The 18,214-nt window shown below is 36.7% G+C and overlaps 1 protein-coding gene across 1 annotated transcript in view; it reads right to left on the reverse strand.

The window, feature by feature from the left end:
• Positions 1-18,214, reverse strand: part of LOC123536068 (inactive phospholipase C-like protein 2) — a 217,652-nt gene that overhangs the window by 87,246 nt on the left and 112,192 nt on the right. Inside the window, exon 8 of the mRNA XM_045318863.2 lies at positions 7,641-7,734. Within this exon, the coding sequence (XP_045174798.2) occupies positions 7,641-7,734 (94 nt within the window). The remainder of the gene's footprint in view (positions 1-7,640; positions 7,735-18,214) is intronic.

The raw sequence follows: 18,214 nt of genomic DNA on the forward strand, positions 1-18,214 counted from the left end.
CAGATGACCCATATTCAAATTCGACCTAGATTTCATTAAGGCAATCATCCTGACCAAATTTCATAAAAATCAATTGAAAAAAACAGTCTCTATCGCATACACATGATTTTTTTTAATTTGATCTAGTGACCTAGTTTTTGACCTCAGATAACCCATATTCAAACTCGACCTAGATTTCATCAAGGCAATCACTCTGACAAATTTCATGAAGATCAATTGAAAACTACATCCTCTATTGCATACACAATGTTTTTCTTCGATTTGACCTAGTGACCTAGTTTTTGATCCCAGATGACCCATTTTCGAACTCGGCCTAGATTTTATCAAGGTAATCATTCTGGCTAAATATCATGAAGATCAGTTGAAAAATACAGCCTCTATTGCATACACAAGGTTTTTCCTTGATTTGACCTAGTGACCTAGTTTTTGACCGAGATGACCCATTTTCAAACTCGGCCTAGATTTCATCAAGGATATCATTCTGACCAAAATTCATGAAGATCAATTGAAAAATACCGCCTCTATCGCATACACAAGGTTTTTCTTTGATTTGACCTAGTGACCTAGTTTTTGAACCGAGATGATCCATTTTCGAACTCGGCCTAGATTTCATCAAGGTTATCATTCTGACCAAAATTCATGAAGATCAATTGAAAAATACCGCCTCTATCGCATACACAAGGTTTTTCTTTGATTTGACCTAGTGACCTAGTTTTTGAACCGAGTGACCCATTTTCGAACTCGGCCTAGATTTCATCAAGATTATCATTCTGACCAATATTCATGAAGATCAATTGAAAAATACAGCCTCTATCGCATACACAAGGTTTTTCTTTGATTTGACCTAGTGACCTAGTTTCTGACCCGGGATGACCCATTTTCGAACTCGGCCTAGATTTCATCAAGGTTATCATTCTGACCAATATTCATGAAGATCAATTGAAAAATACAGCCTCTATCGCATACACAAGGTTTTTCTTTGATTTGACCTAGTGACCTAGTTTTTGACCCGAGATGACCCATTTTCGAACTCGGCCTAGATTTCATCAAGGTTATCATTCTGACCAAAATTCATGAAGATTAATTGAAAAATACAGCCTCTATCGCATACACAAGCTAAATGTTGACAGACGACAGACGACAGACAGACAGACGACGGACGCCGGACATTGAGTGATCAGAAAAACTCACCTGAGCATTGCTCAGGTGAGCTAAAAACTAGAGATGCTTTTGAGAAAAGCACATGTCTCCCACAACTGCCCAATGAAAAATAACTAGTTTCTCTGGATGGTCTAGGCGAATGGATCCAATCAGTAATTCAAGGGAATAATTCAGAAGTGCCTAAGCGGATTTGGCTAGTTATCGAACTTGGCCAAGGTCTTATGGTCAAACACATTTTGTTCAAGTTTGGTGAAGATCCAATGAGAAATGTTCGACTTAGAATGCAGACAAGCTTTGTTACAGTGCTGCCCAATGAAAAATGACTTGTTTCTCTGGATGGTCAAGACCAATGGATCCAATCAGTAATTCAAGGGCCATAATTCAAAAGTGCCTAAGCAGATTTGGCTAGTTATTGAGCCTGGCCGGGGTCTTATGGTCAAACACATTTTGTTCAAGTTTGGTGAAGATCCGATGAGAAATGTTCGACTTAGAGTGCAGACAAGCTTTGTGACAGACAGACAGACAGACAGACAGACAGACACACACACACACACACAGACTGGAATAAATCAATATGTCCCCCACACCACTGTGTGGTGGGAGACATAATAAAGTAAAAGTATTCTGATTAAGTGAGTTAAAGGCAATATTAATTAAGACACGTGTAAATTCTGTAAAATACGTTGAACAAGAGCTGTCTGTTGACAGCACCCTCAATTATTTGGAGAATTTATGCAAGTATGGGGTCAAAATATAACAAGAGATTTTCAGAGAAAAGAAGGAAAATAGATAAGACAAACAATGTACCTATATTTGTGGAACTGGATAAGTCTTGCACTATATGGCAATGTGTAACTTATTATTATTATCAAATAATTTCTATTTCAAAAAAGGACCATAACTGAGCCAAAATCCTTGTCCTAGTTTGGTCTTTGGGCTAGATAGTAAATATGTTTTAAAGTTTCAATGTCATTGTAAAAACATTTTAGATTTTAAAATATGGACTTTTGTGAAAAATGAACAAAGCCCCAAGCCAAAAAGGGCAAAATTTTCCCAAAATATTTGCAGAGTTATTACTTTGGTCCAGATAGGCTGTTAAAATAAACAAGTGATAAAGTTTCAAAGCATATATCAAACATTTTACCAAACAAAGAGGCCCAGTGGCCCTAAATCCTCCCCTTTCCCCAATGACCAGTTTTGGATGACGTCGTTTTTTTTTTTATTATTTGACATAGTGCCCATTTTTTTGAGCCTGTGCCCCAGTTTTAAACTTGCCTAGATTTTATAAGATAAAATTCTGCCCAATTTTTCATGAAGATCATTGAAAAAGGGTTTACAGAGTCACAAGGTTTTTTATTTTTTTTACCTATTGTTTCTAGTTTCGAGTTGTGACCCTGTTTAAACCCTTTACCTAGATATCAAAGGTGAACATTCTCACTAATTTCAATATTCATGAAAAATAGGCCTCTAGAGAGGTCACGGGTTTTTTATTTTTATCCCTACTGGCCTATTTTTTTGGGCCGCACGTGCCCATTTCGAAACTGACTAGAATCATCAAGGTGAAAAAAGATAATTTTTCATAAAGACCTTTTGAAAAATAGGGCCTCTAGAGAGGTCAAAAGTTTTTTTAAATTTTTTAGCCCTACGACCTATTTTTTGCTGCATTTGGGCCCCAGTTTCAAATTTGGGCCAAGTTCATCAAGATGAAATTGACAAACTTTTATACTTCCCCAGGGAAAAATTTGGGCCCTCTAGAGAGTTCACAAGTTTTTTTTTTATTATTTGCCTATGACTGATTTTTAAGGGACGTGACCAGTTTAAATTTTGACCTAGAACATAAAGGGAATTTGCCCAATTTTTTGAAGATCCTTCAGACCAATTTTTCAAATATCCCTGGAAAGTAGGGCTTAGAGGTTTCAAAGGTTTTTTTTTAATTTTTGATACTGACCTAGTTTTTTTAAAGGGACGTGACCAGTTTCAAATTGCCTAGATTTCATCAAATGAACATTCAGAAAAACTTTCATACTTTACCCCATGGAAGGTATGGCCTTTTAGAGAGTTCACAAGGTTTTTTTTTTATTATTTGACTACGCCTAGATTTTTTTTAAGGGAGTGACCCCATTTTTAAACTTGCCCTAGATTCATCAAGGTGAACATTTGCCCAATTTTCATGAAGACCCATTTAAGGGTAGGCCCTTAGAGGGGGCCAAGGTTTTTTCTTTTTCAAGCATGCCCTAGTTTTTGATGCAGTTGACCATTTTCAAAGCCCTAGAATCATAAAGATGAACATTCAGAAAACTTATAAGATCCCATGAAAAATTGGGCCCTCTAGAGAGGGCAAAAGGTTTTTTTTTTAATTTTGACCTTTGACCATTTTTTGTGGAGGCCCCTTTTGGGAACTTGACCTAGATATAACAAGGTGACTTCAGATAAATTTTTCGAAGATCTGAAATATAGGCTCTAGAGGGGTCAAAAGGTTTTTCTATTTTTAGCCCTACTGCCCTTTTTTTGCCCGTACGTGCCCCAGTTTAAAACCTGTCCTAGTATCTAAGTGAAATTCAGACCAATTTCATAAGATCCCTAAAAATTTTGGCCTTTAGGAGGTACAAGGTTTTTTTTATTTTTGCCCTATGACCTAGTTTTTGTGGTGGGCCCATTTTTAAAACTTGACCTAGATTCATAAAGGGACGTTCTGACCTTTTCTGAAATCTTGGAAATATAGGGCCCTTAGAGGGTCAAAAGGTTTTTTTTTTTTTAGCCCCTTACTGACTGTTTTTGACGTGGACCCATTTTGAACTTGACCTAGAATTTACCAAGGTGAACATTCTGACCCTTTTTCATAAAGACCCAGGGAAAAACTGGACCTAGAGATGTCAAAGGAAAGGTTTAGCAGGACGGGGGACGACGGAGCGCGCAATAAAAAAAGCTCCCCTTGTCACTTTGTGAAAGGTGAGCTAAAAATGAACGGGTTTGAAAAATTTAACCAAGATTTATAAGTTAATAGGGGATAAATTAGACAAAATGTTGATGGGGTAATGTATTCTTCCTAAAAAAAGGACATGGTGATGGGACACAAGTTTGAAAGTTTCAAAAAATGTCAAAAGGTTTTGCAAAAATGTGGATGGTCGAAAAACTTTAAACCCGGTGTGACGTGACACCGTGGTTAGGTAGTCTATTAAAAGTTCTCAAAGCAATAGGTTTGAAAGCGACAGCATGGATCCTGACCCGATGTGCGGATGGAGGCTGGTCGGATCCCCTGTGGTCGCAAAGCCCCTTTTGGTTTTTTTTTTGGCCGGCTCAAAAAATTGCCCCGAACTCTGGCATTTTCCCTCTTTTTATTTTCCAAATACTGAAAAAACATGCTTTCTCAATCAACAGAACCAGCATTAATCTTGAGGCAAGTCCCTCTAAAAATTTGTCAATTTTTTTTTCTTTTTTAATAGAATGAAATAAATACAAATTTCCCAAAAAAAAAGCTTTCACAGTGTTTGGGTCAAAAATTTCACAAAAACGATTAAGAAACAATTACAAGAACTACAATTTTTCATTTTCTCTATCCCCTTTTTTCGTTTAAAGGGAGATTTTCAACTGATCCAAAAGATTGTAGGACATTTTTCCCCAGGCATTTGCCCCCAATGAAAAAAATGAATGCGGAATTGCCCCCCCGTTGAAATGCAGGGTGGACATTTTCCCCCCTTTTTTTTTTTGGAATGGACATTTGCCCCCTAATATTTTTTTCCCAAAGCCAGATATTAAATGTATTTTTGGTTTTTTTTATTATCAAAAATACTCTAAAAGGCAATTTTTAGTAAAAAAAAAAAAGTGTTTTATTGATAATAATTTGATAAATATGTTAATTACTTTCAGGTGTTAAGGTAAATAATAGCCTGTTATTCAGTAATAATAGTGCTCATAACAGTGTTATAATTTCTTAATTAGTGCAATGTTTTTAACACTCAAACTTGTTAATTTGGCAATTATCTACTACAAAATTGTATAAAACAAAGCCATTGTCCCCTAAAATATGACATATACCCGGATTCTCCAATCATTTTCCATAGGAAAATCCAGTAGTGATGATGATCTGGAAACATACAGACGTCGACACACAACGGTAAACAAACAACAGGTAAACAGGTAAATTTTAAGTAAAAATTCTTACCCATAATTTAGGCGACGGGTACACAGGATTCGCGTGTAAAACACTTACTAATACATAGTTTACCTTCAAATTTGCAGAATCGCTAAAGAACACATATAGCTATATTGCTAGAGCATTTTTAGGAAGATAATGTCATTAAAATAAGCAAAATCACATAGAAACGGTCGAATTTTGATAAAAACAACCGCAAAATTTCATACAGCCCGATCGTAAATATCTTTTATATGCAATATGTAAAGTAAGTAATACCGATATAATCATTAAATTTAGACTTTGGGCTATAAAGTGCAAAAAACAGAACTGAAAAACATTAAAAAAATGACAAAATGGCAGCAATTTACAAATATAGTAAAACGGTATCGGTGAAGTACATTGAATGTTTACGAGAATATAAAATAAGCATATTTATCGATATGACACATTTATGCAGTAGGCGTGGCGTGTAATCTATAAATAACCTGTGTACTGTCAACAATCGGACGTATATAAAGGCTATGTTTTAGATGTGTTTTTAAAGTTTTAAAGTTTTTAAAGTTTTAATATTAATAAAATAAAGCTTAAGAGTACAGATGTAGTTCATGGTCAGTGGCAGTTTTTCTCAGGCGTTTCAGGCGTGTAAGTAAGGTAATCGCGGCTCTTACCCTGGATGACAAAATTTATTAAATTTTAATATATATTTCATAATCTATTTATTATTTTAGAAATTTAGACACAATTTAGGGGGTATAACATTTAAAAACATTACAATAAGAATAAATACTACAGCCAAGACCCAGACATGTTCCAAAACTAACACCCGGGCCTTGAATTAAGGCCCCTTTTTAATTATATCATATGAATCTAATTCTTTAGAATCGATCCAGGCGCCGACCTGTATCTGGCAACGGGTCTCAAAATTCGAATCTCGCTGGGCCTACGATTGATTAGTTAGACTGGAAACAGTCATAACTACGCAGCACAGCGTAAACAAATAAAAATGAAAAAAACAAAACAAACTAAAATATGACAAATGTCTTGTATCAAGTTCCCAAAAAATCACTGGGGGACAAAACTATTAGTGGGTGGGGGGGGCAAATGTCCGTTTCAGAAATAAGCACTGGGGGGCAAATGTCCTATCTACCATTTCAACTGGGGGGAAAATGTCCAGCAGTCCACTTTTTCATTGGGGGGCAAATGTCCGGATCCCTGATCCAACATAGAAATTTTGTCAAAATCAGACCTTTGAATTTTAAGGGATCAACAGAAAACTGGTAGAATGAATTCAAGTCTGAGAAAGGCTTGTGAAAAGGCACACTGAGATCAAGAGATGTGATGGTTAAGCTCATAGTTACAAGCAGTATTCTAAAGTGTAAATAATTTTCTTCTAAAAAGCCCAAACAAGAAAACTGTTACACTTCGACATAGCCTGTACCTACACATCACTTTAAAACTGATCTCTCTATCGGTCAACATGGATATAAGATGTTATTCAGCAAGTTAAGAGTTTTTAAAAACTGTATGTCTGTAAAATAATACTAATTATATTTTCAAGCAGCTAAAACTTACTACATTCAAAATTGGAATCGGTTCTTGCAGTAAAATATCAATGAAATATTCCAAATACATGAGAAATATATGGCTACTAAGAGCAGCAAGAATGATGTTGCAAAAACTCATTTTAGGGAAAACGTAGTTAGCAAATATGATGAAAGCAAATCTTTTGCGAAAATTTCTGATTTAATACAGTACAAAAGAAGAAAATTTCTGTATGATAACCAAAGAAATTTTCTAATCTATAGGAGACATCTTTCGTTTAAAGGAAACAAGCCCCACAGAAAAAACAGATAGATATCTGATAAAGAGCAGGTCTAGGGGCCAAAACGTCTAATGGCATATAGCAGTATCTCATTTCCTTACAATACAATCTTAAAGTGATCTCTTACTGATTAAGAAGTCCACTTTGACTATTAGTTCATTCTAATTTATATTAGCTTGGTTGTGATGAACACTTATAACTTACCTGAGTCACATTTCATTCCGCTGTGTGGAAAACCAGTGTCATTATATGAAGTTGTGGTGATGACACTAATGGAGTTAGAACCAATGACCTAAGGTTTGAGCAGTCAAACACTCACACAACCAGACCACTGCACACTGACTAAAGTACTTACTACTCTTCTGTTTTAGAAGCTGAGCTAGGCTTCATGAAAACGACATGGAACTTGCTTTTCTAGAGAGTGGACTCTGTAATAGCTAAAATGCATTTGTATAAATTTAAACTAAAACAATTACTTGGTATGTGAAATGCTGAAAAACGACTAAATTGATTATAACATACCATCTATCCCTAATCTTCCTTTTCGTTTCCCTTCTTTGGTTGGTTCAAATTTGTTGATCACTTCTAAACACTTTTCCTTCGTAACTCTTTGCATCTGGAAAACATACAACAAAGTCATTAACCTACTGTGAACCAATGCCCTCATTTCTTCCCTGGAAAAATTGATATCTATTTTAGGTTCTCTTCAAGTTAATTTTTTCTCAAATGTCATTTTTCAATTTATCAAAATAGGAAAACCATTTTTCTTCAAAATGAAAATATTGTCTTTGCTCCTGAGAAAGGTACAGTGAACAAGCCTTTGATCCTACACACCCCAGAGGACTAGTGGTAACATGTTTGACTGTCTATCCAGAGGTCCAGAGTTTGAAGCCCAATCCAAGTACATGTACTGAAATTTCTGAGATGCTCTCAAGTGTCTCCCACCTATCTCACAAGCCAGCATTGGTTCTTCCCAGGAGAGGGGACTTTGTGTGTACTGGTGCTATTCAACTGGCGTTTGTGACCAGTGCAGACCAATATCAACCTGCACATCCGTGCCAGCTTATCTTGGTCTGCATTGTTCACTATTCAATCAGCAAATTTTCAGGTGATAACCCTTTGAATAATGAATGGTACTGCCTAAATTGACTGATAGACCAGTCCATTCTAGAAATTTAGCAGGGTAAAGGTTAAAGAATCCCACTGTATATTCAAACAGAGCTAAACTAAGTTAGCTGGACATGCCTGTATTCAAAAAAAAACAATTTAATTTAATTTAGACCTTTTTGTCTTCTCTTATTTCAGACATTTTGTCTTCTCTTAATTTAGACATACTGCTTCTCTAATTTAGACATATGTCTCCTTAATTAGATATACGTTTCTCGCAATTTAGCCCATATTGTCTCTCTATTTCAGACTATTGTTTTCCCTTTTTTTCAGAATACTGTCCCTTAATTTGACATACTGTCCTCTTATTTAGACAAACTGTCTCTCTTATTTCAGACATATTGTCTTCTCTTATTTCAGACATATGTCTCTCTTATTTCGACATATTGTCTTCTCTTAATTTGATACGTCTTCTCTTAATTAGACAAACGTCTTCCTTATTAAGCATACGTCCTCCTTATTTCAGACATATTGTTCTCTTAATTCAGACAAACGTCTTCTCTTAAACAATCAAATGTTTTTTGTCATGTGTTCTACCAAACTGAGCTGTTTGGTTGGGATTCAGTTATAATCAAAATCACTGAATACTGCAAATAACATTAGCTATTAGATTATATCATACCTGATTTATATAGCAATTATATTTCAATGCTAATGAAGTGTCTTCAGCTCTATTCATACAAGTCATGCTTCGATCATGCGATTTTGAAATGATAAGGAAAAGCACATAATATCATGATGACAAAAGCGCAGTATTTCACTTCAGATATTCTATTCCAGTATCAATTTTTTTTTTCCTATGCAATTTACTTGAAGGCAATTTTAGCAGAGAAAATTTTATTAACCCCAAAATAGAAATAATATAGCACAATAGAATGTACAACTGGGGAATTAGCAACCATCATATTCAATATTCTTTGCAAGTGATTCTCTAAGTAGAACAGGCAGCTGTGAAAATATATGAGCCGTGCCATGGGAAAACCAACATAGTGGGTGTGCGACGAGCATGGATCCAGACCAGCCTGCGCATCCGCGCAGTCTGGTCAGGATCCATGCTGTTTGCTAACAGTTTCTCCAATTCCAATAGGCTTTAAAAGGGACCAGCATGGAGCCTGACCAGACTGCGCGGATGCATGCTGGTCGCACACCCACTATGTTGGTTTTCCCATGGCACGGCTCATTTCTGTAATGTAAGAGCTTTGCTTTATGGTTCCTTATACAGAAATGTAATTGACAAGTAACTTCAAGCCACTGTAACAATACTGTTTTTTAATTTCGTAGGCATAAATTTCATGGTTTCCGCAAAGATGGTAACATTCAGTGGGACATGAGTAAGCAAATGTGACTGTAACACAACAAGGATGCGACTTTCCACTACGTAACTGTAACATCATAGGGACACGACTTTCTGACATGATTATTATATATCATGGACATGTCTTTCTGGCACAACCGTTACATCGTAGGGACATGATTTTCAAGCATGATGATTACATTTCATGGACATGTCTTTCTGACATGACGGTATCATCGTAGTGGCATGATTTTCAAGCATGATGATTACATTTCATGGACATGTCTTTCTGACATGACGGTATCATCGTAGTGGCATGATTTTCAAGCATGATGATTACATTTCATGGACATGTCTTTCTGACATGACGGTTTCATCGTAGTGACATGATTTTCAAGCATGATGATTACATTTCATGTACATGTCTTTTTGACATGACGGTATCATCGTAGTGACATGATTTTCAAGCATGATGATTACATTTCATGGATATGTCTTTCTGACATGATGGTATCATCGTAGTGATGACTACATTTCATGGACATGTCTTTCTGACATGACGGTAACATCTTAGTGACATGATTTTCAAGCATGATGGTAAAGTGACATTGCAGGGACTCTTTCAACATGGATTTCAAAATTTTAAAAAGAAATAACTGAGAATTTTATTTGTTTGTTGGAATTACATTATGAAATTGGTGTCAGCATCACACAGACAACAAGAGCTGTCCGTAAGACAGCCAATGCTCGACTATTCGAATTGTTGTCCCAGAAGCAGGAATATTACCATAAATATTAAAATATTTATAGAGTTTCAATCCAGTATCTGCATTAGTTCTGGAGATAGTAACTTACATGCAAAACTTTAACCAGCATTTTCAAAGTACAAAAGGAGACATACTTTAGCCAAAATTCAGAAGATAATAGGTAAGGGTAGATTTCTCGGAAGCACAGGGCACCACAAAGTCAGAGTTATGAGACTTGATGCTATCACCTAGTTTTATAACCCTGAAGACATTATATGTGAAGTTTCAATTCAATATCTGCATTAGTTTTGGAGATAGTAACTTGCATGAAAAACTTTAACCAGGATTTTCTAAGTACAAAAGGGGGCATAACTTGCCCAAAATACAAGTCACAGCTATGGGACTTCAGCCTGTGAAGTTGGTTATTGACCTAGAAAAACAAACAATAAGTTTCAAAGCTATATGCCTTTAAATAATAGCTATTTGTATTTGCACTCAAAACTTTAACCAGGATTTTCCAAGTCTTGACAAAGTGAGGTTTGTGATTGACCTAGAAAAAGAAAAAGTAAGTTTCAAAGCTATTAAATAATAGCTGCATGTACTTGCACACAAAACTTTAACCAGGATTTTCTAAGTCCAAAAGGCCAGGCATTATTTGGCCAAAATACATGTCAGAGCTCTGGGACTTGACCCAGTGAGGTTTGTAATTTACCTAGAAAAAGAAAACAAGAGGACCATGATGGTCCTGAATCACTCACCTCTTCCCACATGACCCAGTTTGAGTATGACGTCGTTTTTCTATTTTTTGATATAGTGACTAGTTTTGAGCTCATGTGCCCCAAAGTTTTGAACTTGCCCTAGATTTTTATCAAGATAAAAATTCTGACCAATTTCAGGGAAGATCCATTGAAAAATATGGTCTCTAGGTTTTTTCTATTATTTGACCTATTACCTAGTTTTAGAAGTACGTGACCCTTTTTTTAATTTTACCTAGATATCATCAAGGTGAACATTCTCACTAATTTTCATGAAGATCTCATGAAAAATATGGCCTCTAGAGAGGTCACAAGGTTTTTCTATTTTTATACCTACTGGCCTAGTTTTTGACCGCACATGACACAGTTTCGAGGTTTTTATGGCACGTGACCCAGTTTCAAACTTGACCTACATATCATCAAGGTGAACATTCTGACCAATTTTTATGGAGATCTATTCACAAGTATGGCCTCTAGAGAGGTCCACAAGGGGTTTTTCTATTTTTAGACCTACTGACCTAGTTTTTGACCGCACAGGGACCCTGTTTCGAACTTGACCTAGATATCATCAAGATGAACATTCAGACCAATTTTCATACAGATCCAATGAAAAATATGGCCCTTTTAAAAGAGGTCACAAGGTTTTTCTATTATTTGACCTACTGACTTAGTTTTTGATGGCACTTGACCCACTTTCGAACTTGACCTAGATATCATCAAGGTGAACGTTCTGCCCAAATTTTTCATGAAGATGTCATGAAATAATTGGCCTCTAGAGAGGTCACAAGGTTTTTCTATTTTAGACCTATGACCTATTTTTTGACAGCACGCGACCCAGTTTCGAACTTGACCTAGATATCATCAAGATGAACATTCAGACCAACTTTATACAGATCCATAAAAAAATAGGGGCCTTTAGGAGGTCACAAGGTTTTTCTATTATTTGACCTACTGACCTAGTTTTGATGGCACGTGCCCCCATTTTCAAATTTGGGACCTAGATATCATCAAGGTGAACGTTCTGACCAATTTTCATGAAGATCTTATGAAATATATGGCCTCTAGAGAGGTCACAAGGTTTTTCTATTTTTAGACCTACTGACCTAGTTTTTGAGGCACGTGACCCAGTTTCGAAATTGACCTTGATATCATCAAGATGAACTTTCTGATTAACTTTCATGAAGACCCCATGAAAAAAATGTGACCTTAGAGTGGTCACAAGGTTTTTCTATTATTTGACCTACTGACTAGTTTTGATGGCACGTGACCGAGTTTCGAACTTGCCTAGATATCATCAAGATGAACATTCAGACCAACTTTCATACAGATCCCATGAAAAATATGGCCTTTAGAGAGGTCACAAGGTTTTTCTATTATTTGACCTACTGACTTAGTTTTTGATGGCACGTGACCGAGTTTCGAACTTGACCTAGATATCATCAAGGTGAACGTTCTGATTAATTTTCATGAAGATCTTGTGAAATATATGGCCTCTAAAGAGGTCACAAGGTTTTTCTATTTTTAGACCTACTGACCTAGTTTTTGAAGGCACGCGACCCAGTTTCGAATTTGACCTAGATATCATCAACATGAACATTCTGACCAACTTTCATAAAGATCCCATGAAAAATGTGACCTCTAGAGTGGTCACAAGGTTTTTCTATTTTTAGACCTACTGACCTAGTTTTTGACCGCACGTGACCCAGTTTCGAACTTGACCTAGATATCATCAAGATGAACATTCTGATTAACTTTCATGAAGATCCCATGAAAAATGTTACCTCTAGAGTGGTCACAAGGTTTTTCTATTTTTAGACCTACTGACCTAGTTTTTGACCGCACGTGACCCAGTTTCTAACTTGACCTAGATATCATCAAGATGAACATTCTGACCAATTTTCATAAAGATCCCATGAAAAATGTGACCTCTAGAGTGGTCACAAGCAAAAGTTTACGGACGGACGGACGCACGGACGGACGACGGACACCGCGCGATCACAAAAGCTCACCTTGTCACTTTGTGACAGGTGAGCTAAAAACAAGTGAATGAAGTATTGCCATGCATACAAAGTCCCTACTGGAAGGCACCTAATTTTCTCTACTGCAGTTAAATAATGAACGATATCTGTCAATGATGTATAAACAATATTGTATACTTTATAAAATATGTTATAACCAAACCCCTTGGATTAAAATGTGCATATTTTTAAAAACCCACAGTGTTTCATATTGAATTTTTTTGGCTGATTATAAAATGTTATCATGTAAGTTATTTATAGTAACAACAAAAGGAAATTAATCTTTAAAAAAAAAAAAAAAAAAAAAAAAAAAAAAAAATCTATATAATATAAGTCCACACGAAAACTCTTTACCAGGTAGAGATAGGTCAACATACCCTAAAAAATTGGATGTAACATGTATGCTGTAACCACAGAAAAGTGGTCTCGTTTTTTCTCTACCGCCAGTAATAAAAAGTTACAAAAAAATTTCTATTTATAGTAACAACAAAGGGACGTAATTCTAAAAAAAAGGGGTGCCTCATGGTGGTGAACATTTGTTCTAAGTTACATCAAAATCCCTCCATGCATGAAGAAGAAATGTTCCATACAAAGTCATTCTTGAATTTGACCTTTGACCTCTAAATATGACCTTGACCTTAGACCTAGGGACCTGGTTCTTGTGCATGACATGTTGTCTCATCCAGGGGAATATTTGTGCCAACTGTTTATCTAAATCCTGCTTTGCATGACAAAGTTATAGACCGGACAGGAAAAAATCCTCTTGCCCTTTGATCCAAATGTGACCTTGACCTTTAAGCTGGGGTACGGGGGTGTTGCGCATGACACATCATTCATCTGGGAAACATTTGTCCCAAGTAATATTAAAAACCCCTTCATGGATGGCACATTTATGGACGGGACAGGAAAAAAACTCTGTGACCTTGCCCCCCAATTGTGACCTTGACCTTTGAGCTAGGGGTCCAGGATTTGCGCATGCACAGCGTCTCATCATGGGGAACACTTGTGCAAAGTGATATTAAAATCCCTTAATGGAATGTCAGAGTTAGGACCGGGACACGAAACAGACCCTGTTCATGCTATGTTAACATTTGACTGCTAGTGTGACCTTGACCTTTGAGCTAGGGGTCTAAAAGTTGTGCATGACACATCGTCTTATTATGAGGTACATTTCTGCCAAGTAATATTAAAATTCCCTTCATAGATGGGAGAGTTATGGACCGGACGGGAAAAAAAGCCTTGTTGACCTTTGACCTCCAATTGGGGGCCTTGACCTTTAAGCTAGGGGTCCGGGTTTTTGCGCATGACACGTCGTCTCCTCATGGGGAACATTTGTCCCAAAGTAATATAAAAATCTCTTCATGGATGGGAGAGTTATGGACTGGACGGGAAAAAAAAGCCCTGTTGACCTTGACCTCCAATTGTGACCTTGACCTTTGAGCTAGGGGTCCGGGATTGCGCACGACACATCATCTCATCATGGGGAACATTTGTGCCAAGTAATACTAAAATCCCTTCCAGGATGGGAGAGTTGTGGACCGGACAGGAAAAAAGCCCTGTTGACCTTTGACCTCCAATTGTGACCTTGACCTTTGAGCTAGGGATCCGGGTTTTGCGCATGAAGCGTCGTCTCATCATGATTTGTGCCAAGTAATATTAAAATCCCTTCATGGATGACAGAGTTATGGACCGGACACGAAATTGCGGACGGACGGACAGACGGACGGACGGACGGAATGACGGAAAAGTGCATTCCTATAGTCCCCGAAACTGGTTTTCAACCAGTACGGGACTAATAAGTTTCAAAGCTATATGCCTTTAAAAGATAGCTATACATATTTGCATGCAAAATTTTAACCAAGGTGTGACACTGACGCTGACGCCAAGGTGAGTAGAATAGCTAGACTATTCAAACTAGTTTTCTACGAGTTATAGTGAATGCACAGTATTTTGTTATTGTCCCATTCAGACAACATTCTCAGCATACAGCTCACAGCATAAGTCTCATGCAAAATATTTAATTTATTTGCAGATAAAACTGTTTATCTGACACTAGTTTTATTTATCACATTTGAACAGGCAATAAAACCTAATGATTAATAGGGAACTGAGTGATTGAAGTAAGCAAAATGTGTCTAGAATGATTTACAAGTCTTTGCTAATGGATTTGTTAGGTTTAATGATGTCTTTTTTCTACAGTAACTGCAGTAAAGTTGAAATATATGAGCCGTGCCATGGGAAAACCAACATAGTGGGTGTGCGACCAGCATAATCCAGACCAGCCTGCGCATCCGCGCAGTCTGGTCAGGATCCATGCTGTTCGCTAACAGTTTCTCCAGTTCCAATAGGCTTTAAAAGCGAACAGCATGGATCCTGACCAGACTGCGCGGATGCGCAGGCTGGTCTGGATCCATGCTGGTCGCACACCCACTATGTTGGTTTTCCCATGGCACAGCTCATATGTCATTCAATTTGTACCAATATAAACTCTCAGTAGATCTAAATTACGTAATTCACGTCCTACTCTATAAAACTCAGTTTGGAGACCACTCTCAAGCTGCTGCTGGTTTCTCAGCTGACCAAACATCAGGCAGCAATCTGCGACTGGTCCTCAAAATTTTGATTTTTCTAACCTTTGACACTGGTAGTCTGAAAGATTTGTTAATAAACCTGCACTGGACAGTTTGTTCAATGGCTGCTCATGCTGGTTCAATATTTAAAATCTGGACATACTAGATTGGTTCCTTTTTGCAACTAAAAGGACAATTAATAAGAGATGTCCGTAAGACAGCACGCTAAACTTTTCTCAGTGCTTGACTCTGAATTAGAGCTTTGCCAGTAAAAACTTTATAAAACTTTAACAAAAAATTCTAAGTTAAAAAGGGGCATAACTCTCTCAAAATTCAAATCAGAGTTATGGGATGAGTGCAATAGCTCTACCTTTTTTTCTAAAAGTCGAGCTGAAAATAAGATTGTTTACTAAAGAACTGGCTGTGACACTGAACAACATTTTTTAAAATATAAAAGGAGTTTAAGACTGTCTAGCATACAATTTGAAGAGTTTCTGTACGAGTGGGCAATTTTTATCTGTCTGAGTGAGTAGGAGTGTGCACATCACTTTACCATTTCATATCAGTTTTTATCACTGAAGCTCTTAATATGCTTCAGATATAAATTCATATTATTTCTTTTGGGTCAATAATAATTATAGATAATTTCTATATCTGAGAGAATTTAGATGGGCGCTGCGTTTAAAAAACCTCAGACAGCTTCAAATCTCTGCCCAAAATTTCAGGCATAATTTTTATGATTATTTTTTAAAAAGCAAAGTGGTAAAAATAGTTTTCAACCTCATCAAAATGATCACTTAACCCTTACCATGCTAAATTTCTATAAAGAACTTGTGCATCTTTAAACTCGGACAGTGCCATTAACTGTCTAAAGGGGTTCTTATCAAAAAGATACTGACTGAATGGCGACCAGTGCAGATCTTGATCAGACTGCATGGATGTGCAGGCTGATCATGATCTAAACTGCTTGCAAAGGGCAGAATCAATTGTGTCCTGCATAATAACAACTAGAGATAAGTAACTTTTGTTTAAAGGTGCATGTCAGAGAATTAAACAAGAGGACCATGATGGTCCTGAATCGCTCACCTATCCCCACATGACCCAGTGTTGAACTGAGTATGACGTCATTATTTCTATTATTTGACACAGTGACCTAGTTTTTGAGCACATGTGACCTAGATATCATCAAGATAAAAAATTCTGACCAATTTTCATGAAGATCCATTGAAAAATATGGCCTCTAGAAAGGTCACAAGGTTTTTCTATTATTTGACCTAATGGCCTAGTTTTTGAAGGCACGTGACCCACTTTTAAACTTGACCTAGATATCATCAAGGTGAACATTCTCACCAATTTTCATGAAGATCTCGTGGAAAAATATGGCCTCTAGAGAGGTCACAAGGTTTTTTTTATTTTTCAACCTACTGACCTAAGTTTTGACCGCACATGACCCAGTTAAAAAACCTGACTTTGATATCATTAAGGTGAACATTCTGACCCAAAATTCATGAGATCTCATGGAAAAATTTTGGCCTCTAGAGAGGTCATAAGGTTTTTCTATTTTTAGACCTACTAAAACCCAGTTTTTAACCACACGTGACCCAGTTTCGGGAAATTGACTTTAATATCATCAACATGAACATTTGACCAATAACATGAAGATCTCATGAAAAATATGGCCTCTAGAGAGGTCACAAGGTTTTTCTATTTTTTGATCTACTGACCAGTTTTAACCCACGTGACCCAGTTTCGAATTTGACCTGATATCTCAAGATAAACTTTCTGACCAATTTTCATGAAGATCCATTGAAAAATATCGCCTCTAGAGAGGTCACAGGGTTTTCCTATTTTTAGACCCATGACCTAGTTTTTGACCGCACGTGACCCCCGTTTCAACTTGACCTAGATATCATCAAGGTGAACATTCTGACCATTTTTTATGAAGATCCGTTGAGAAATATTTGGGCCCCTAGAGAGGTCACAAGGTTTTCTATTTTTAGATCTTTCTGACCTAGTTTTTTTAAACCCCACAGGGCCCAGTTTCGAACTTGACCTAGATATCATTTAAGATGAACATTTGACCAATATTCATGAAGATCTCATGAAAAATTTGGCCTCTAGAGAGGTCATAGGTTTTCCTATTTTTAGATCTATGACCTAGTTTTTAACCCCACGTGACCCAGTTTTGAACTTGACCTAGATATTCACAAGGTGAACATTCTGACCAATTTTCATGAAGATCCATTGAGAAATATGGCCTCTAGAGGGTCACAAGGTTTTTTTTATTTTAAAACCTACTGACCTAGTTTTTGACCCTACGTGACCCAGTTTCGAACTTGACCCAGATAAACATCAAGGTAAACATTCTGACCAATATTCATGAAGATTCATGAAAAATATGGCCTCTAGAGAGGTCACAAGGTTTTTCTATTTTTAGACCTATGAAACCCAGTTTTGAACCCAGTGACCCAGTTTTGAACTTGAACTAGATATCATCAAGGTGAACATTCTGACCAATTTTCATGAAGATCTTATGAAATATATGG

This window comes from Mercenaria mercenaria, chromosome 17 (assembly GCF_021730395.1).
Source record: "Mercenaria mercenaria strain notata chromosome 17, MADL_Memer_1, whole genome shotgun sequence".
Classification (NCBI taxonomy): Eukaryota; Metazoa; Mollusca; class Bivalvia; order Venerida; family Veneridae; genus Mercenaria; species Mercenaria mercenaria.